Raw genomic sequence first — 22,323 nt, forward strand, 5'->3', positions numbered from 1 at the left:
AGGCTGCGACTGGGAGAGGAGTTCGGGGAGGTGATTGAATGTAGGCTTGTAGATGCAGTTTTTTAAAAGGCAGGACGAGATATGGTGAGGCAGAGGGGATTTGGCTGAGAATTTAATTGAACTGAACGTCGCTGGCTGAAGGCTTTGCCACCAATGGTGCCAATGAGGCCCGGAGAGTAAGCTGGCCATGACCAGCATTACAGTTGAACATAATCCTGTCCTGAGTGAATACCCAAATTGATGCGCATTGGAATGGGTGCCACTTGAAGCTGCTCAAGAATGGGAAAAGTGGCTGTGGAATTTTCCCCTCACTGGCTCGCCCCTATGATGCCCCCTTCCCCCAAACCCGGACTAACTGGCCCACAAACCAGGACTAACTGGCCCACAAACGCCAACTGGGTAGGTTTGCGAATGAGGATTGGTGACAAGATTAGCAACGGGCTACCATTTGAACAGGAGTCAGCACATTTTGGAGAGGAAGGAAACAATTGAGGGGGGAGGGGGAAAAAAAATCAAGTTTACAATGTTCTCACACGACCTCTCGTAAGTAGAGAGATTGAAACCCACAGTTCAAAGATGTGCAGGTTAGGTGGGTTGACCATGCTAAAGTGTCCAACACAGGTTAGGTGGGGTTACTGGGTTATAGAGATAGGGTGGAGGCGTGGGCTTAAATAGGGTGCTCTTTCCAAGGGCCGGTGCAGACGCGATGGGCCGAATGGCCTCCTTCTTCACTATAAATTCTATGATTCTACGAAACACAAAAAGACACAGCACAGGTAAACAATGGTTTATTATTGAGTTATTCCTTAAGATATATTCTGCTAAATACCTGCTGATAGGTGTAAATTAACTACTTCCACAAGTTCATTTGGTAATTATTAGGAGTATGTGCTGCTGTGTGCTCCTGATATACCCCTTGGCAGTGAAGGCTGGGCATATTATCACACCCCAATTTTTGCCACCATGTTAGACCGTGTTAAGGAAAACTGTAGCAATGTTTTGTCATTGTTTCGACACGGGCAGTATGGGATTACCATTGGCTCCTTATGGGCTCTCGTGGAATAAGGGAATTGGGTCCATAGGAGACAGTGTAGATGGTGTCGTACATTTTGGGCTGGTTCTGCATTTGTCTCTTCAATGCAGCTCTCTTGTCTCCCACGAGACCAAAATTTGTAGGAGGAGCTGAAAAGAAACAGATATAAAAGACGTGTATGAGTTACAACAGCAGTCACTTGCGTTTATACAACACATTTAACGCAGTAAAGTAATCCAAGGAGCTCTTTGTTACAAAAAGTGACACCAAGTGATGTAAGACAAGAATTGGTCAGAGAGATGGGTATTTTTTCATAGAATTTACAGTGCAGAAGGAGGCCATTCGGCCCATCGAGTCTGCACCGGCTCTTGGAAAGAGCATCCTACCGAACCGCACACCTCCACCCTATCCCCATAACCCAGTAACCCCACCCAACACTAAGGGCAATTTTGGACACTAAGGGCAATTTAGCATGGCCAATCCACATGTTGCTAACTTTTGGTGGTTCAATTGGCTCTGTTTTATAACCTTTGCTCTCGAGTCGCCAGGTATCTTTATGATACCGCCACGAGGTTCAAGTTCAAGTAATGATCAATAACTCAACACACCAATTAGTAAGATTCAAATCAAAGCACATTTATTATACACAGTAAATCACTACTCATGCATAAATTCTACTTCTAAGCTACTTCTACAACTAACAGGCCCATACTTAACTTCGGAAAGGCCCACCAGGTCAGGGGAACAAATGGCATTTCGTTCGGAATCTGAAACTGCGGGATTCAAAGCCGGTATGGACTGGTAGCTAGGAGCGCCTATCTCGTAGCGAGCGTTGACTTGAGACTTACTTTAGAGATGCGGCAGCTTGGACCGTTCACTCTCAGGGGTTGCTTTGCGTTGCTGAGTGACCCGGTAACGATTTGAACTTGGGGGCTTAACTTTTATAGTCCCCAGGGGCTTCCCGCCTTTCGGGGCGGACCCTGTACCTGGTTCTAGGTGATTGGACTTCGTTCCAGTCGCTTGGTTCGATTTCCCCAATACTGGAGCGGTTCCCTGATCGATAGGCGGTCTTGAGGTGTCTGTTAACCTCTTTTGTGTTGGCTCCTGCTGGCACCGGGGAGTCTGGCTTAGCTTTGTTTGTCCTAAATGTTGCGATTGTTCCCGGGGATTGCTTAGTATGTAGATGGCTGCTACATTATTATGCTGATGGTCGCTGGTATCGATGCTGTCTGGGCTTTTGCAGAGTTTAATACACAGTAAACCTGGCACCTGCTGGTTTCTGCCTGTGTTGGCTGAATTTCCCTTCAGCCTTTGCGGTTCTCCATTTTAAATCGGGACTTGGCCAACTCAGGTGGCTAGACTCCCTCCTTGTGATCCTAATGCGAAGCGTGAAGGATCACATAACTGCGTTGTTTTTCATTCCCTGACCCGGCGAGCACTCTTCTATGGCCTCTACACTGACCATAACTATGCAAAAAAATTTTAACTGACAATTCTAAGGGGCGCTATGTCAAACAGGGACATGCATTACAAAACAAGAAAATCGGAACCTCTAACTATCCTTAATAAACTACACTCACTTAAACATTTCATCACTCTAACTTCCTAAACCATACAAACAAAATCATAGCAGTTTATACACATTTTCTGGCTTGGCAGTCAAGCTCAGGATTGTACAATTGCTCATGAACATTTCTTTATTTACAACATAAAAATGCAAACGACTGTTCTTTATTATAGATCGCGGGGGTCGGGGGTCTGGTCGTATCCAAAAATAGGGGATCTGATCCTATATACCGGGGTGCAAGCGCGGTAGGCTCTCATTCTCCATTTTCTCAGACGCATAGTCTGCACGATGCAGCAGAGTATCGCCAATACCAATAGGGATTTGACTGGGCTCTGGGTACTGTGGGGAAGTGAATCATTAACGGCTGGGGGGGGTTGAGGTCAGGGGGCTCGCGTTCACGTGCAACCAAATGTCCATTATAACGATGAGCAACGCGGAGGATGTCCTCATGGTTCTTCTTCTTTCTCTTCTCTTCTCTTCTCTGGTTCTGGAGCTTCTGTGGAATCAAGATTAGTGTCTGTTACTATCTTGGTTTAATATCTCGTATGATAGCCTGTCTGTCCTTTAGTGCCAATTACTCCCTTTATAATTGGTCACTATGTGTGACTCCCTCATTTAAAAAAAAAACCCGAATTTCAGGACAAGACACACTTACAAATACTGAACCAGTGTGAGCCGTCTCGCAGACTGTGTGGTTTACCATCCAAATGTTTCAGGATATAAATAGCAGAGGGTTGGCAACCTAAGGGTTACCTGAAACAAAACAAAACTTTTTGAACCAAACTTTCCGAAATGAGGTGCGTATGGGCCGCGGCGGGTACGATTTGGATGGAGTCCCCGGGTAGGACGGCGACCAATGACGTATGTGCCCTACCTGAGTGTAGCTGACCAGAGGGGGGGGGTCCCAGGCAGGGCGGGTCCCAAGCAGTTTCTCCACTGCCTGAGCAACCGACAAGAATGGGCAAGAAATGTAGTCATCGTGGGGGGTTGCCATATTGGTTCTTCCCTCGAACCACAAGGGCAGTTATGAACGGGGGTCTGTCGACAGATGAGTTCCTCTGAACTGGAGTCTGGGATATTAGCAGGTCTCTGCGGGCAAGTACTCAGAGGTTTCGGCCGAAAGGGCGTGGAGCTGTGGAAAAATACATTTCCGGTCTGACATACAACATTTAACAGTACAAGTCCAAACAACATCAAACATGCTGCCGGTTCCATCAGAAAGGACACCGTTTTATCCCAAGCGGTTCCTTTTAAAACATCATCTGGACACCTCAGTTATCGGTTGCGAACAGGGTCGCAAAGGGGTTCTCGTTTTGGGAGTCAGACTCAAAGTCATCATCTTCTCCCGGGTGCCACACTCTTGAGTGTATCAGGGCTGATTGGGCTGCATGGTATGATTTCGGATCGCTCTCGTCATTCCGGACGAGTCTGTACGAATTATCTCTGTGCCAATAGGTGGTATCTAGTTGTGTGGGGACGGAATCGGGGTCATCATTGTAGGTCGGTGGTCGGTGGTGGGGTTTGTGTAGGAAAGTGATCGTGAAGGGATCACTCGAATCGTGGTCGGATTCGCTGGGTGTGGGTTCTGTTGCATGGGGATAGTAGGGAGGCGTGCTGTGGCTATCGCCCGAGTCACAGTCGCTGTCTTTGCTGCTGCAGTCTGTGGGCGTTCCGGGGCCGAGTCAATAGTTCGGGGGTGGAGTCGGGGTTGTGTCCGTGGCTGGGCTGGACGTGTTGGGGGAGGGTAGGGTTATGTTGGCTGTGGGCGGGGTGTGGTGTGCTGCGTCGAGCATGACGTGGTGTGCGTGGTTAGACTGTGTTCCATATGCCTTTAGCTGGTTGATATGGAACCACGCAGTCTTACCGTTGGGGTGCTTTATTTTGTAGACGGAAGGGCTTACTTTGTCTGCAATGGAGTACGAACCCGAGTACTTTGCTGACAGGAATGTGCTGGGGTTGTATACGGAGAGCATGACTTGCTGTCCTACACTGAACTCAGTCGCATGCACTGTCTTGTTGAAACAGGCCTTGCTCTGTTTCTTTCTTGTGCCCAATTTCACTGCGGCTGCTAGCTGAGCCGTTTTAACATTCTCCACTAATTGTTTGACTGCGTTCTCGTGTGTGAGGGCCGTCACTTCGAGGCTGGTCAAGTCTAAGCCTAATAGAAATTCTGTGCCTTTCATGGGCGTCCGGTCATGAGGGTGTGTGGGGTGTAACCTGTGGATGTGGAAACCGTATTTTGCAAAAACATCAGCGCAAAAGGGAGGACGGAGTCCCAAGTGGTGTTGTTTTGCTGGACCATTTTTCTGAGGGTGGATTTTAGGGTCCGATTCATGCGCTCCACGATACCACTCGACTGGGGGTGGTATGCAATGTGGAATTTTTGGGTAATGCCAAATATCGTGAGGATGTTCTTCATGACACGTCCCGTAAAATGGGAACCTTGGTCGGATTCAATGCTGCGGGGGAGTCCCCATCTCGTAAAGATGTGGTGGGTTAGGATCTTGGCTGTGGTCTTGCCGTGTTTGTTCTGGATGGGAATGCTTCAACCCATTTTGTAAACGTGTCTATCACCACAAGTATATATTTATAACCATTCCTGCAAGGGGGCAATGGTCCAATATAATCAATCTGGAGGTTAGTCCAGGGGCCATTAACGGGTCGGGTGTGACTGAGTTGAGCCTTTTTGGCATATCTGTCTGGATTATTCTGGGCACAGATAAGACAATTCTCAACGTAGTGAGTAACATCTTCTTTTAAACTCAGCCACCAGCAGAGCTGCCTGAGGTGGGCTGTAGTGGGATTGATTCCCTGATGTCCATGACTGTCATGGAACAAACAAATCAGTTGATTCCTGTCCTGTTCAGGAACCACATAAAGGGTGTCTTTTAACACCACAGTGTCATGTGTGGTCAGAGCATTTTTAAACCTCTCGTAGGGTGCTGAATAGTTTCCTTTTAAAATCTCCCCGAGATTGCTGTCCTGCTTCTGGGCCTGCACTAAATCCTCGATATTAGTCTACGAGACCTGAACTGCATTCACTAGTGCGATTTCGGGGGGTGTCCAAAAATATCTGTGTCTGGAACCTGCTTTAGCCAGTTCTTTTACATTTCCAGGGGGGGAGGAACGATGGTGACTTTGAACTTTGACTATTCCAAAAGTCCTGTTCTGTGCTCTCTCTAAAATGTGACAAAGCAATGGGGCTGAGGGAAGGGGTTTTCCGTCTGTGGAAACAAATCCTCTTGCTTTCCACAGGGTTAGGAATTCTGTGAGGCTATTGCAGACATAGAGGCTGTCCGAGTATATGTCTGCTGTGCTGGGGAAGGAATCTGGGTGTTCCACTATGTATGCGATGGCCGCAAGTTCTGCTGCCTGCGCGCCTAAGTATCCTGGAAGTTTTATTGCTATTTCTTCTAGGAAGCGTCCCTGCGCGTCCTCGACATAAATACCGCATCCTGTTATGCGCTTCCCTTCTAATATTGTGGAAGATCCATCCACATATATCCTAATGGGTTCGCACGTGTCTGTGTGCTTGGGGCTCTGGGTTGAACTACCTATCTTTCGGGGGGGTGTTTTAGCAATAAAGGGGCCTGTGTTGTGGTGTGGAGAGATAATTTCACATTCATGGGGGGTTCCGGGGTACTGTAGGTTGTCGGCTAAAAAGGTGTGGGTCTTTGTCCTTTTAACAGTGATGTCCCGTCCCTGCAAAAGAAGGGTCCATCTGGCTGCTCTTATCTGAATAACTGTACCGTCCTTGAGTCGTCCGTCCAGTAGAAGTTGGGTGGGGGTGTGTTCTGTGAGGATTGTGATGGGATTCAGTCCGGTAATGTAAGAAAAATACTGTACTGCCCAAAAAACTGCGAGCAGGTGCCTCTCACAGGCTGAAAATTCCTGCTCCACAGCATCTAAAATTCTGGAGGCATAAGCCACGGGCCTTAACTGGTCGTGCCGTTCCTGGAGGAGCACGGCCGAAAGGGTGCGGTCTGTGGTCGCTTCCTCTATAGCATAAGGGGAAAGCGGGTCTGGAACTTGTAGTGCGGGGGCTGCTTTGAGTGCTCTTTTCAACGAGTCCACAGCATCTGTATGCTGCGGAAGCCATTCCCAGGGGGGGGGGGGGGCTCCTTTCTTTAGGAGGTCTGAGAGGGGTGCTGCCTTGCTGGCGAAACCGTCAATGTGGCTTCGGCAGTAGCCATCCAGTCCTAAAAACGACCGGAGGGCTGAAACGTTCTGGGGAAGGGGCAATTTAGCAATCGAGTCAATCCTTTTATGCTCGATCCCGCATTTACCATGTGTGATAATTGTTCCCAAATATATCACCTTATCTTCCAAAATCTGGGCCTTTTTGGGGTTAACTTTACAACCAATTGCATGTAAGAGTTCCAGGAGTTCGGACAGAAGCTCAATGTGCTCTTCCTTGGTGTCTGTCTGCAGTAGTAGGTCGTCTACATACTGGACCAGACATTCGGGGCGAGAGAATTTGGCTAAACCATCTGCCAGCTGTCGGTGGAAAATGGAGGGCGAGTTGTGGAATCCTTGTGGCTGGCATGTCCACGTGTACTGTTGGTTTTTAAAGGTGAAGGCAAATTTGTGCTGGCACGCCTTTGCCAATGGAATGGACCAGAATCCATTACTGACATCTAAAACCGTAAAGAATCGGGAATTGAGTCCCTGCTTGAGCATGGTCTCGGGACTTGTGGCTACCGTGGGGGCTGCTGCGGGGGTGATTTTGTTGAGTTCCCGGTAATCGATGGTCAGTCGCCATGATCCATCGGGATTTCTCACTGGCCAAATCGGGGCATTATTAGTGGAGGCTACTGATCTAAGTACGCCCTGCTCTAATAAGCTTTCAATTACTTTTGAGATTTCTCCCTCTGCCTCTTGGGGAAATCCGTATTGTTTTTGGGGTCTGGGGTCAGGTCCTATGATTTGTACTGAACCAGTCACCCGTCCACGGTCGTGATTGTGGGTCGCGAATGCTGCCCTGTACTTTTGTAAAACTGCCCTAACCTGCTTGTCCGTGCTAAGCGTGGTCGGGTTAAACCAAAATTTGCCTACTGCGCTAATTTTGTTCACGTATTCACCTATGTTGAGCGTTGCGGGGGCTCTTGCGGATTTTGCCATTTTCCAGACACACTGGTTGACTGGATCAAATGATAGGTTGTGGGAATTCATAAAATCGATTCCCAGAATGTGTTCTGCTGTGTGGGGCAGGTCAACTAAAACTACGGGGTGCTTGGTGGTGATGGTGCCGATCTGAATGGGTACAGGGGCTGTGATGTGTCCCTGCTGTGAGTGGCCTGTAAAGCCGCTGAGGGTGATAGTGGCTGTAGTGGGCCACGTGTCCTTTTGGAACATGGTGGATAAATTTATTGTGGCGCGAGACCCTCCTGTGTCCCAGGGAAATTTGATGGGCTTTCCCCGAATTCTTGCTGCAACTACCGGTTGTCCGGACCTATCCCAAAGGGTGTCGCAGACCCAACTGGGGGAGCCCGAACACCGTCAGTCCGTTCCGGTCAGGTCCGTCTGATCTGAACGGGTGCTAACACTATGAATGGGCTCTGTCTTATTCCTACTTAGAGTGCCCGTCTGCTGGGCTCTCAGTGGCTTTCGTGGGGCATTGCATTCCCTTGCAAAGTGTCCCAACTGTCCACAGTTGTAACACTCCTGTGACTTGGGTGAGGGGCTGTTCTTTCCTTCATTTACCTATGCCGGGTTCTGGTGTGATTTAACGGCTTGTATGTCTGCGTCGGCCTGCTTTTCTTCGGGATTTATAACTGCGGTTTGTTTTGTACAGACTGCTCCCAAGCGCGGGACAATCTTTTTACGACCCATTTCTCATTATGAGCCTCCTCTGAGGGATCATAATTCGCGCAAGCTTTTTGTCCTGTTTCTGTGGCATGGGAGATAAGGGTGCGGGTCCATTTGGCCATGTTGTCTGGGGACAAATGGGCGCGGTCTAAGTCTCCAAAAACTGCTGCAAAATGGATCCACAGGCGTCCAGCAAACACTGTGGGGTGCTCGGTTTTCTTTTGCCTACATTTGTTAAGGCCATCTACAGGGTCACCCTGGTTATACCCGATGGCGTCTAGAACCTATGCATTTCTGCAAGGGTGCCTCCTCCTACATTCTGTGGGTCGGGAGGGGCTGCTACGACCGAAGGGTCTAAACTTAAAACTGTGAGCTTTACATGCTCTCGCTCATCCAGGCCGCACGTGGTCGCCTGCTGTTTTACTCTGGCAAAAAAGTGGTGGGGGTCTGAGGTGGGGAGGAACGGCGTGATTTTCTCGCACGCGTCCCGTAATTGGGTCACTGTTAAGGGGGTGGTATACAAAAATTCCGTTTTGTCCGATGTGGCTGTGCGGTGGGTGGTTACTTGGTTAATTGGAGCCTGAACTATCTGCTCTGTGGAGGGTTGGGGTGCTTCCTCTTCTGTGGCTTTCCCTGCGCACATGTTCCCTGAACATACGTCTGCACTGGCTCGTTTAACTCTTCCCAATCAGGGCCGTCTTCCTCATCTAACTTTACTCCAAAGGTTTCCTGGAATCCTTTTTGGACTGAAAGCAGCGATTGCAGCTTTGCAATCTGCTTCCGGCACTTTGCGTGGTCTAGTGAGCTTTGTCTTTGTTCCGTGGTGGCAGCATGGAGTGCTCTTAACGCTGCCTTCAGGTCACTACACTGCCTCTGCAATGCTTCTACCTGCTTCTCGGTTTCTTCACGTACCCGGACTGCACGTTGCGTGTCCTGATAAGACTTTTCATACTGGGACTGGAAGCTGCTTAAGTGCGCCAGACAAGACTGGTGTGCCCTCTTGGCATCATCCACCTCTCCGTCTTTTGCCGCTCACCTCCTCCTTAGCTCTACATTCTCTCATTCTACCTCACTGACATCGACCTTGCTCATTCGATGTGTGCCTTCCATCTCTTTCCGGAGCGTCCTAACAACCTCCTCTGTGCCTCGCAACTGTGCCAAACAAAACACGATTGCCATCGGCTTGCGAGCTTTTCCTAAGCTCTTCTTGTGAATCTCACTCAGGTTCTCCCACCAAGTATGTCCTATACTCCCGGGTCCTGTTTCTTCATTGCTACAGAATTTGCTCCAAAGGGGCCATCCTTTCCCTTTGAGGTGCTTCCTGATTTCTTCCTCCCATACGGGACACTGTCCAACTCTACTGTTGCTGGTCGCTGCGACCGCAAATTCCTCTGGGTTCATGAGGCGCTGCATTGTCTGCATTGCCATCTTTCTTATCTGGCTGTTTCTTTTAAATTTGGAACAGGGGGACTAAGGCGGTGCTGTAATTACGGGTACGGCTTTCGCTGTTTTCCGGAATACAAACTCCCGACAGTTTTATCGCACCAAAAATCTATCAGTTTTACCTTATCGCCCTGTTAGTTACGCATGCATTATCACACTTCCGAATTATGAGGATTGATCAGAACTGCTTGAACACTTGTGGTTTTCTGTTCCCAATTGGATCTCTAATTCAAATTTTGGGTTCTCCCGGAGTGGTTAAACCACTTCTAGTTCGGGTCGCCAGTAATATGTTGCTAACTTTTGGTTGGTTCAATTGGCTGTGTTTTATAACCTTTGCTCTCGAGTCGCCAGGTAGCTTTATGATACCGCCATGAGGTTCAAGTTCAAGTAATGATCAATAACTCAACACACCAATTAGTAAGATTCAAATCAAAGCACATTTATTATACACAGTAAATCACTACTCATGCATAAATTCTACTTCTAAGCTACTTCTACAACTAACAGGCCCATACTTAACTTCGGACTGGCCCACCAGGTCAGGGAAACAAATGGCCTTTCGTTCGGAATCTGAAACTGCGGGATTCAAAGCCGGTATGGACTGGTAGCTAGGAGCGCCTATCTCGTAGCGAGCGTTGACTTGAGACTTACTTTAGAGATGCGGCAGCTTGGACCGTTCACTCTCAGGGGTTGCTTCGCGTTGCTGAGTGACCCGGTAACGATTTGAACTTGGGGCTTAACTTTTATAGTCCCCAGGGGCTTCCCGCCTTTCAGGGCGGACCCTGTACCTGGTTCTAGGTGATTGGACTTCGTTCCAATCGCTTGGTTCGATTTCTCCAATACTGGAGCGGTTCCCTGATCGATGGGCGGTCTTGAGGTGTCCGTTAACCTCTTTTGTGTTGGCTCCTGCTGGCGCCGGGGAGTCTGGCTTAGCTTTGTTTGTCCTAAATGTTGCGATTGTTCCCGGGGATTGCTCATTAGTATGTAGATGGCTGCTACATTATTATGCTGATGGTCGCTGGTATCGATGCTGTCTGGGCTTTTGCAGTTTAATACACAGTAAACCTGGCACCTGCTGGTTTCTGCCTGTGTTGGCTGAATTTCCCTTCAGCCTTTGCTGTTCTCCATTTTAAATCGGGACTTGGCCAACTCAGGTGGCTACACACCTAACCTGCACATGTTTGGATTGTGGGAGGAAACCGTGAGCACCCGGAGGAAACCCACGTACACATGGGGAGAATGTGCAGACTCCGCACATTGGTATGGAAGGGAGGAAGAGAGGGGAGTGCTTAATTTAGGGAATTCCAGGTCTTGGAGCCTAGGCAGCATAGCTGCCAATGGAGGGGTGAAGCCAGTTGGGAATGTGCAAGTTTCCAGACCCAATGGTCCCAGGTTTGATCCCCACTTGGTGCCGAGTTTGCCGACCTCAGCTACGATAGCTCCAAATGGAGAAGAGAAATATCACTCTGGATTTCTTTAGTATTAGATCATTATCTGCTTGAAAACCTACACGTGAAAGGCAAATGAGGGCAGGACTGCTCAAGGCAACCTCTCATCACCTTTGCCACCACTTACCCCCACACCCCCTCCCCCCACACCATGGAAGAATAGCCTGCCAATACTCCTAAATGATGAATGCCCATTTGGACAAAGTGCTGGCACCTAGCAAACCACGCCCTGCCAAGAGTTAGTTTCTTCATTTGAGATAGAGGGCATGGTAAAGGGTAGAAAATTGTCATAAGTATGCTTTGTATTACATACCTATCAGCGGGTAGTCTGAACTTTCTGGGGACCAGGTCAACTTCCTCTTATTCCATTTACGAAGTGGAGGCAAACATGGGTTTGGGCGTCTATTGATATGTTCATCGTACTGAGTAACATAGTACCAGGTGTGTGGAGCATTGTGATGAGAGAATAATACTGAAAGAGGTACACCCTAAAAAATAAGGCAACTTATTAAGCACACAGGGAACATGAATCATAGGCAAAAGCTCCTGGTTTGCAATTACTGAATAAATCAAATTCTACTGTTGCGTGTGATTTCAGAATTTTTGACTACAATTTTGAAGGACGGGTTATGATTCCATTTACTTACATACAATAGTTTCATTGTTTCATTGGTGACTCAGTGGCATGAATAACCCACCTACTGAGAGGATTACACTGTGCCAGTCCAAACACATGCCAGCCACTGCCCGCCCATTGCAATTTTCTTCAAAATTGGCCCATTAGCCATGCAGAGCAGTTTGCATCTGGAAAACCACCTAAAATCAACTTTGAACAGTTGAGAGCAGCGGAAGCAGAGTTCTGGGTCACTATCACTGCTCAGCACGATGTCTGAAAGAGCAGGGTTGTGACTGCCCTTATTATGCTCATGCTGAACCCCTTTTAGCGTTTGTTCAGCTCACTGCTAGCTTGCAATTTCTACCTTGTAAATGGACTTTCTTGACCAGAGTGACATGTTGGCTGACTGCAACTTTGGTGTGGCAATTAATGTAGTAACAGGACGTTCCCAACTTTCCACCGTTAAATTGATAGACCACTACACAAATGTACATTGTTTATGGAGGTGAAATTGAAGCTTATGAAAATAGTATGAAAATATGAGGCATTGCCAATTCCTGACCTGAAGAGTAACGTTTTTTTTTTTTTTGGGGGGGGGGGGGGGGGGGGGGGAGGCTCGCTCCCAAAGTACTGAGATTACATCTCAGGATAAACAGGGGAGACTGCAAAATAGAGTCAAGGCTGCCCCTGTGAGTGGAATGCACAGAAAGATTTTTTTTAAATATATTTTTATTAACATTTTTCACTTTATAAAATACAAGATAACAAGAAAAAATAAACCCATTAACAGACATAAAAAATAGAAACATAATAAAACAACCCCTCAGGAAACCTAATCCCTCCGCCTTTCTCCCTCAACAACTAATGGTGACCAACACTTTGAAATAATCAATAAACGGCTACCATCTCCGACAGAAACCCTCGATTGCTCCCCTCACGGTGTACTTGACTTTCTTGAGTTATAGGAACTCCATCAGGTTCCCCAGTCACACCGAGGCACTGGGTGTTGATGAAAACCTCCACCCCGGCAATACTCGCCTCCAGGCAATCAGCGAGGCGCAAGCCAGGACATCAGCCCCCACACCAGACTGCAGCTCCGGCAAGTTTGACACCCCAAAAATGGCCACTAAAGGATAGGACTCCAACTCAATCTTCAGAATCGCCATCATGGTGCTGAAGAAGGAGACCCAAAACTCCACGAGCTTGGGATAAAACCAGAACATAAGCGTGGTTAGCTGGACCGCCTGAACAGCGCTCTTACCTCTCCGCCACCCCTGCGATGAAGCGACTCATTCTGGACTTGGTCAGGTGCACCGTAAAAACTAACTTCAGTTGAATCAAACCAAGCCTCTCGTGCGAGGACATGGAGTTTCCCCCTGCGAAGGGTCTCACTCCGTACCTCATCATCTAATATGGGCCTAACTCCTCCTCCCACCGAGGTAATGCACAGAAAGATGACCAAGCAGCTTACCGTACTTTAGGCCAAAATAAACCAATGAGAACAGGGTACACACGACTCGGATGAGGATGAATCATGCACGTATCTTCTGGGGCTGCAAGAAGTTGGAGAGCTATTGGGAGGTGCTGTTTGGAATGCTATCCAAGATAGTGGAGGTCACGCCAGACCCTATGGAGGCGATGTTTGGGGTCTCGGAAATGCTTCTGGAGAGGAAAGAGGCCAACGTTGTGGCCTTCTCCTCTCCGATTGCCCGGCGAAGGATCCTGTTAAATTGGAGGTGGGATACGCCGCCAGGGGTGGCGGCCTGGCTGGGGGACCTGGACGACGTTCTCCAGATGGGGAAGTTTGAGTTGGGGGCGGCACGGTGGTTAGCACTGCTGCCTCATGGCGCCGAGCACCCGGGTTCGATCCCGGCTCCGGATCACTGTCCGGATGGAATTTGCACATTCTCGTGTCTGCGTGGGTCTCACCCCCACAACCCAAGGATGTGTAAGGTAGGTGAATTGGCTACGCTAAATTGCCCCTTAATTGGGAGAAAAAAGAATTGGGCATTTTAAATTTTAAAAAAGATTACGTTTGAGCTGAGGGAGTCAGCACGGTGGCGCAGTGGCTAGCACAGCTGCCTCACAGCACCGAGGTCCCAGGTTCGATCCCAGTTCTGGGTCACTGTCCGTGTGGAGTTTGCACATTCTCCCCGTGTTTGCATGGGGTTTGCCCCCACAACCCAAAGATGTGCAGGGTAGGTGGATTGGCCATGCTAAATTGCCCCTTAATTGGAAAAAATGAATTGGGTACTCTAAATTTATACTAAAAAAAAGTTTGAGTTGAGGGACTCAGAGGAGGGCTTCAGGGTCAGTGGGGATTTTTCATGACGTTATTTGAGGAGTAGTTCGTCGTAAGTGGTGGGGGGGGGGATTAAGGGGGAACATTTTGTGATTTGATGGATTGTGCATTTTGTACTTTGTTGATGTTATATGTGTTTAGGAATAAATTACCTTTTTAAATAAATAAATAAACCAATGAGAATCCAATACAAATCTGCCAGCGTCCCTGTCTCAGGTTGCTATCCAGTCCTCCTTGCTGGAAAATGTGAACAATATCCCTCAACAAAACAGCTTGTGGGATCTTACTGTGTAAACTCATGCATTTGGGGGAAGAGCTGGGGGTGGGCTGGCACTCAGGCAAAGGGCTCCAGCAACCCCCAGGAGAGGGTGAGGATCTGAGGGTGAGCCCCACCCTGCTGGGTCAAAGGAACTGCAGTCAAAGTGGTATCACAGAGCACACGTATTTCCCAAGTACGTCTCAGTGATCAGATGCACAAATCAGGAAGGAGACTATTACGGGCCCACATTTGTGGTTTCTGGATAGGTGCAAGAGCCCCCCCCTCCGTCACAGTGGCATGTACTCAGGGATCATCGTGGAATCTGTCTGATTACCGGGGCTCAGAAAGGGCTTTGTCTTGGTGCCAATCTCTGGGTCCCCCTCACCGCGCTGTTCATCTCACCTGGTGTTTTTTCAATATCAGAACAGCCTCTCTAGGGTCTGGCATAGTAAATGGGTAGGGCTTGTAGTCAGCTCGGTATGTGGTGGTCCCAAAGCAAGTCCCTTTGATGAACTGCATGAAACAAAGAAAAGAAACGCGGCAGTGAGGACGTACGCTGGAAATGAAGAAGTGGCAAAGCTGCCCGCTCGATTGGCACTCCATCCACCACCTTAACCATTCACTGCCTCCATCACCAGCTCGCTATGCCTACAGCATGTACCATCTACAGGATGCACTGCAGCATTTTGCCAAGGCTCCTTCAACAGCACCACCCAAACCCATAACCTCCACCTTCTAGCAGGACAAGGGCAGCAGGCATATGGGAGCACCACCTGCAAGTTCCCCTCCGAACCACACAGCATCCTGACTTGGAAATACATTGCTGTGCCTTCACTGTCGCTGGGTGAATTCCAGAACTCCCTCTCTAGAACCAAAAGCAACATGGGGGAATCCTCTTTATACCGCAAGTGGTTAGACTCAGGAATGCCCTGACTGAGAGTGTGGTGGGAGCAGATTCAATCGAGGATTTCAAAAGGACAAAGATCGGGACAGTGGGATTAACTCAATTGCTCTGACAAGGAGACAGCATTGGCTCAATGCACCCACTTAGCTGCTCTTTGCCCTACTGAAAGCCACGCCTGAATCTGGCTCCACCACACTCACAGGCAGTGCATTCCAAATCCTAACCACTCATTGTATAAAGGGGCTTTTCCTCCTGTCATCATTGATTATTTTTTCCAATCCCTTCAAATCATTATCCTCTGACTATTGGCCCTTGCGCCAGTCAGTACATTATCTCCCTATCTACTTTGCCTGAACACTTTGATCAAATCTCTTAACCTCTTCCTCTAATGAGAACAGCCACATCTTTTCCAATCCATCCACGTAGCTTAAGCCCCTCATCGCTGGAACCAACATCGTGAATCTTTCCTTAATACCCTTCCTAAAGTGCGGTGCCTAGAACTGAACACTATACTCCCAGGAGGCCAAACCAGGATTTTACAGGATTATCATTGCTTTTGTACTCTGTCTCATAACATTAAAAACTGGACACTCTCGCACACAGAATGGCTTTTACAACATCTCGATGCCATCCAAACGCATTTAGAACATAGAACAATACAGCGCAGTACAGGCCCTTCGGCCCACGATGTTGCACCGAAACAAAAGCCATCTAACCTACACTATGCCATTATCATCCATATGTTTATCCAATAAACTTTTAAATGCCCTCAATGTTGGCGAGTTCACTACTGTAGCAGGTAGGGCATTCCACGGCCTCACTACTCTTTGCGTAAAGAACCTACCTCTGACCTCTGTCCTATATCTATTACCCCTCAGTTTAAAGTTATGTCCCCTCGTGCCAGCCATATCCATCCGCGGGAGAAGGCTCTCACTGTCCACCCTATCCAACCCCATGATCATTTTGTATGCCTCTATTAAGTCTCCTCTTAACCTTCTTCTCTCCAACGAAAACAACCTCAAGTCCATCAGCCTTTCCTCATAAGATTTTCCCTCCATACCAGGCAACATCCTGGTAAATCTCCTCTGCACCCGCTCCAAAGCCTCCACGTCCTTCCTATAATGCGGTGACCAGAACTGTACACAATGCTCCAAATGCGGCCGTACCAGAGTTCTGTACAGCTGCAACATGACCTCCCGACTCCGGAACTCAATCCCTCTACCAATAAAGGCCAACACTCCATAGGCCTTCTTCACAACCCTATCAACCTGGGTGGCAACTTTCAGGGATCTATGTACATGGACACCTAGATCCCTCTGCTCATCCACACTTTCAAGAACTTTATCATTAGCCAAATATTCCGCATTCCTGCTATTCCTTCCAAAGTGAATCACCTCACACTTCTCTACATTAAACTCCATTTGCCACCTCTCAGCCCAGCTCTGCAGCTTATCTATATCCCTCTGTAACCTGCTACATCCTTCCACACTATCGACAACACCACCGACTTTAGTATCGTCTGCAAATTTACTCACCCACCCTTCTGCGCCTTCCTCTAGGTCATTGATAAAAATGACAAACAGCAACGGCCCCAGAACAGATCCTTGTGGTACTCCACTTGTGACTGTACTCCATTCTGAACATTTCCCATCAACCACCACCCACTGTCTTCTTTCAGCTAGCCAATTTCTGATCCACATCTCTAAATCACCCTCAATCCCCAGCCTCCGTATTTTCTGCAATAGCCTACCGTGGGGAACCTTATCAAACGCTTTGCTGAAATCCATATACACCACATCAACTGCTCTACCCTCGTCTACCTGTTCAGTCACCTTCTCAAAGAACTCAATAAGGTTTGTGAGGCATGACCTACCCTTCACAAAGCCATGCTGACTATCCCTGATCATATTATTCCTATCTAGATGATTATAAATCTTGTCTCTTATAATCCCCTCCAAGACTTTACCCACTACAGACGTGAGGCTCACCGGTCTATAGTTGCCGGGGTTGTCTCTGCTCCCCTTTTTGAACAAAGGGACCACATTTGCTGTCCTCCAGTCCTCTGGCTCTATTCCTGTAGCCAATGGTGACATAAAAATCAAAGCCAAAGGTCCAGCAATCTCTTCCCTGGCCTCCCAGAGAATCCTAGGATAAATCCCATCAGGTCCCGGGGACTTATCTATTTTCAGCCTGTCCAGAATTGCCAACACCTCTTCTCCACGTACCTCAATGCCATCTATTCTATTAGCCTGGGGCTCAGCATTCTCCTCCACAACATTATCTTTTTCCTGAGTGAATACTGACGAAAAATATTCATTTAGTATCTCGCCTATCTCTTCAGACTCCACACACAATTTCCCATCCCTGTCCTTGACTGGTCCTACTCTTTCCCTAGTCATTCGCTTATTCCTGACATACCTATAGAAAGCTTTTGGGTTTTCCTTGATCCTTCCTGCCAAATACTTCTCATGTCCCCTCCTTGCTCGTCTTAGCTCTCTCTTTAGATCCTTCCTCGCTACCTTGTAACTATCCATCGCCCCAACCGAAACTTCACACCTCATCTTCACATAGGCCTCCTTCTTCTTCTTAACAAGAGATTCCACTTCCTTGGTAAACCACGGTTCCCTCGCTCGACGCCTTCCTCCCTGCCTGACCGGTACATACTTATCAAGAACACGCAGTAAAGCTGATCCTTGAACAAGTCCCACTTATCCAGTGTGCCCAACACTTGCAGCCTACTTCTCCACCTTATCCCCCCCAAGTCACGTCTAATGGCATCATAATTGCCCTTCCCCCAGCTATAACTCTTGCCCTGTGGTGTATACTTATCCCTTTCCATCATTAACGTAAACGTCACTAAAATTTGTTTTTTTTACTTTTTAAAAATTAATTTTGCGGGATGTGGGCCTCGCTGGTTAGGCCAGCATTTATTGCCCATCCCTAGTTGCCCTTCAGAAGGTGATGATGTATTGGTTTCTTGAACTGCTGCAGTCCTTCAGGTGTAGGTACACCCACTGTGCTGTTAGGGAGAGTTCCAGGATTTTGCCCCAGCGACAGTGAAGGAACATCAATGTATTTCCAAGTCAGGAAGGTGAGTGACTTGGAGGGGAACCTCCAGGATTTGGGGTTCCCAGGTATCTGCTGCTCTTGTGCTTCTAGATGGGTTTGGAAGGTGCTGTCTAAGGAATCTTGGTGAGTTCCGGCAGTGCACCATGTAGATGGTCGTCTGTGGTGAGGTGTTTGTGGAAGGGAGAGCAATCAAACGGGCTGTTTTGTCCTGGATGGTGTCGAGCTTCTTGAGTGTTGTTGGAGCTGCACTCATCCAGGCAAGTGGAGAGAATTCCATCACACTCCTGACTTGTGCCTTGTAGATGGTGGACAGGCTTTGGGTGGTCAGGAGGTGGGTTACTCGCCGTAGAATTCTTTACCTTTGCCCTGCCCTGATAGCCACAGTATTAATATGGCTAGTCCAGTTCAGTTTCTAATCAATGGTAGGCCCCAGGATGTTGATTGTGGGGGGAAGTCTATATCTTTCTTTTAGTGGTTGGCAGCCCAGTAAGGTCCAAGTGTGTTCTATGTACACACGAGGCACAGACCAATCAGGCACTGGTTTCCCCCCAGGCACACATTTAATTTCCGAGAAAGCAAGTGATGGTGACAATGAGGCTGGTGATGGTGGCATCAAGTTCACCTCCTTGGCTCCTGCAGTCAATCCAATGGCATTCTGAATGGGCTCCCATGGGAAGATTAGGGTTTCCTCCGGAATCTCAGGTTTCCTCCCACAAGTCCTGAAAGACATACTGTTAGGTGAATTGGACATTTTGAATTCTCCCTCTGTGCACTCGAACAGGTGCCGGAATGTGGCGACTAGGGGCTTTTCACAGTAACTTCATTGAAGTGTTGTGAGCCTACTTGAGGGCAGCACAGTGGCACAGTGGATAGCACTGCTGCCTCATGGCATCGGGATCTTGGGTTCGATCCTGGCTCTGGGTCACTGTCCGTGTGGAGTTTGCACATTCTCCCCGTGTTTGTGTGGGTTTCGCCCCCACAGTCCAAAGATGTGGAGGGTAGGTGGATTGGCCACGCTAAATTGCCCCTTAGTGTCCAAAGCGGTTAGGAGGGATGATTGGGTTAAGGGGATAGTGTTGACGTGAGGGCTTAAGTGGGTCGGTGCAGACTCGATGGGCCAAATGGTCTCCTTCTGCACTGGGCAGGGGCAGCATGGTAGCATAGTGGTTAGCACTGTGGCTTCACAGCACCAGAGTCCCAGGTTCGATTCCCTGCTGGGTCACTGTGCGGAGTCTGCACGTTCTCCCCGTGACTGCGTGGGTTTCCTCCGGGTGCTCCGGTTTCCTCCCACAGTCCAAAGACGTGCAGGTTAGGTGGATTGGCCATGCTAAATTGCCCTAAGTGTCCAAAAAAGGTTGGGGGGGGGGTTATTGGGTTTAAGGGGATAGTGTTGAAGTGAGGGCTTAAGTGGGTTGGTGCAGACTCAGAAGGGCCGAATGGCCTCCTTCTGCACTGTATGTTTTGTGTTCTAATTAGAAAAAATGAATTGGGTACTCTAATTTTATTTTTAAAAATGTAAGCCTACTTGTGACAATAATAAATATTATTCTTAGACCATGGTGGGGGGGCGGGGAGAGTTCAGTTCCTATTGAGTTAGCTGCCACACAGCAACTTCAGGCAGGCAGATAAAGGAGAGAATTTAAGCAAGAGGACACATTAAACAGCAAAGCTAAAAGGGGAAAAAAAATTGTTCAGTGTCCAGGATCCTCCATCCTACACATTTTGTCCCCCCCCCCCCCCCCCCCCGCTCCCTTCTCTGTCCTTGATAAAAGCGTCTGACATTTGTAACTTTTTCAAACTCTGATGAATGATGATCCATCTGTTACCCGCCCCCAGAATGCTGTTGACTATTTCCAGCAGTGTCTGATTTTCATTCAGATTTCCTGCTGTCTCAGTATTTGGCTTTCGTCTCCTCCCTCACTTGCAGTAACTTCTTACACAATAACGCCGCTCTCTCCCCAGGCCCACACGAGCAGAGGCATCCTTCACTCCATATATCCCTCTCTCCATTCATTCCTTCCTCCCTCCCTCCTCCAGGCTGTCTCTCCCGCCCCCTGTGACTCCTCCCCCTTACCTTCTCTCTTTCCTCCGCCCAGTTGCCGATCAGCACTCGGTTCTGGTACTGCTGTTGTATCTTCCAGCTGGGCAATGCTGCCAAGGGGTCGGGGGCAAATCGATCGATAGGGGGTAGAGGGCAAACCGATGCCATGTCCCTGCAGCGGCGTGAGCCGGGCGCGGGGTCACTTTCAATGTGTCAATTTCAATGTGTCACTTTCAGCCTCTTTGTTTCGCGTTCCCATGGAGACGGCCTTCAGCAACACTCCACTCACAGCGAATTCCAGCTTCACTTTCTTTATCTTATTAAGTATTTTCTATGACCCCAGAAGGTCCCATTTTCCGAGGCTGATGCCTGGCGGCTCTTCTATTTGCCATCTGGGATCTGGGATCACTCCCCCACCCATCTCTCTATACTGCCTCCAGTGGACAATGGGCCAAGTGGCCACAGGTTTGGGGGAATTTCTTTTCAAGGTGGATGACTCGGTTACTAGGTAAGTGTGACCAGACAGGGAGGTTGTTTACAAAATAACGAGGTGCTGTCATGGGAAGATATTCTGCCAGGAAGGGATTAATGGGCAGAAGGGCCTTCTTCACCCCCAGACTAACTCGTGATCTGTCCAAAATGATAGAAGTCACTGAACGATTCCCTAAATTAGTCAGCTGTTCATGGTGTAGAAAGATTTCTCATTCCAACTCTCTATAATCCGGTGTAATTTGCTAAGAGTTGGCCCTATCACTGTCCAAATTGGCTTTTTCCATTATAATATCACACTGGCGGGGGTTGCATGTGGCGCAGTGGGTAGCACTGGGACTGCGGTGCTGAGGACCGGGTCTGAATCCCGGCCCTGGGTCACTGTCCGTGTGGAGTTTGCACATATTCCCTGTGTCTGCATGGGTTTCACCCCCACAACCCAAAGATGTACAGGGTAGGTGAATTGGCCACGCTAAATTGCCCCTTAATTGAAAAAAAAATAATTGGGTACTCTAAATTTATTTTTAAAAATAATATCACACTGGCGCACTAAATCAGTTTTATGATGTCTTGATAACATAAGAAGTTGAGAGCAGTTTGCTGAGGAAAGTAGTGAATGCGATTAATGGCTGTGCGCCTTCAACAGTTTGAATATTCTGATAGAAACTGCAAATCAGAAAAAAAAGTTTCAGCTTTCGAGATGCCAAGCAGATTAAGATTGTACCGGGAAAACACCGAAATGATCAGACTCACCTTTCCTGAGTGCCAGCATTATTAGGTCACTCTCGACTCTCTCTGGTTGTGTGTCCAAGCCACACCCCCAGAGGCTGACAGCCCAGTAAGTGGAGCGTTGTTACTGTTGGAGCTTCTGTTCTCTAGATGAGACCATTCGCTCACTCAGGTGAATGTGAAAGATTCCATGGCACTATTTGGAAGAAGGCCAGGCGGGGGTGTTAACCTGAGTGTCCTGGTCAATATGTATCCTTCAGTCAACATCAGGCACAAATAAAATACCTGTTCATTATCACATCGCTCCTTTTCGGACCTCACCATGCACACAATGGCTGCCACATATTCCACTTCTCAAACAGTAACCCAACAATAGAATTTAATTGGTTGTAAAATGCTTTGAGATGTTACAGGCTTGAGAAAGGTCCTTCTTTCATGTCTTTGTTTTATAGTGAAGATCTGGTTCCTTCCATGCAATCAGTAACTCTGTCTCATTCTCTCAGATACAATCTGCCCACCTTCCCGCTTGCAATTCCCACCCCATCCAGACTGTGCCCTATCAGGGGGTATATGGTGACATATTGGCCTGTGTCTGACAGTGCCATTTTGGGTATT

At 48.2% G+C, this 22,323-nt stretch overlaps 1 protein-coding gene across 1 annotated transcript; it reads right to left on the reverse strand.

Annotated features, from left to right (window-relative positions):
* Nucleotides 1-772: 772 nt before the first annotated feature.
* cfap107 (cilia and flagella associated protein 107) lies at nucleotides 773-20,890 on the reverse strand. Its single transcript, XM_072477659.1, has 4 exons — nucleotides 20,524-20,890; nucleotides 14,879-14,989; nucleotides 11,613-11,787; nucleotides 773-1,182 (listed from the first exon to the last, which is right to left on the reverse strand). The coding sequence occupies exons 1-4, from the start codon at nucleotides 20,656-20,658 to the stop codon at nucleotides 1,031-1,033; spliced, it is 573 nt and encodes a 190-aa protein (XP_072333760.1). The 5' UTR covers nucleotides 20,659-20,890; the 3' UTR covers nucleotides 773-1,030.
* Nucleotides 20,891-22,323: the final 1,433 nt, after the last annotated feature.

This window comes from Scyliorhinus torazame, chromosome 16 (genome assembly GCF_047496885.1).
Source record: "Scyliorhinus torazame isolate Kashiwa2021f chromosome 16, sScyTor2.1, whole genome shotgun sequence".
Classification (NCBI taxonomy): Eukaryota; Metazoa; Chordata; class Chondrichthyes; order Carcharhiniformes; family Scyliorhinidae; genus Scyliorhinus; species Scyliorhinus torazame.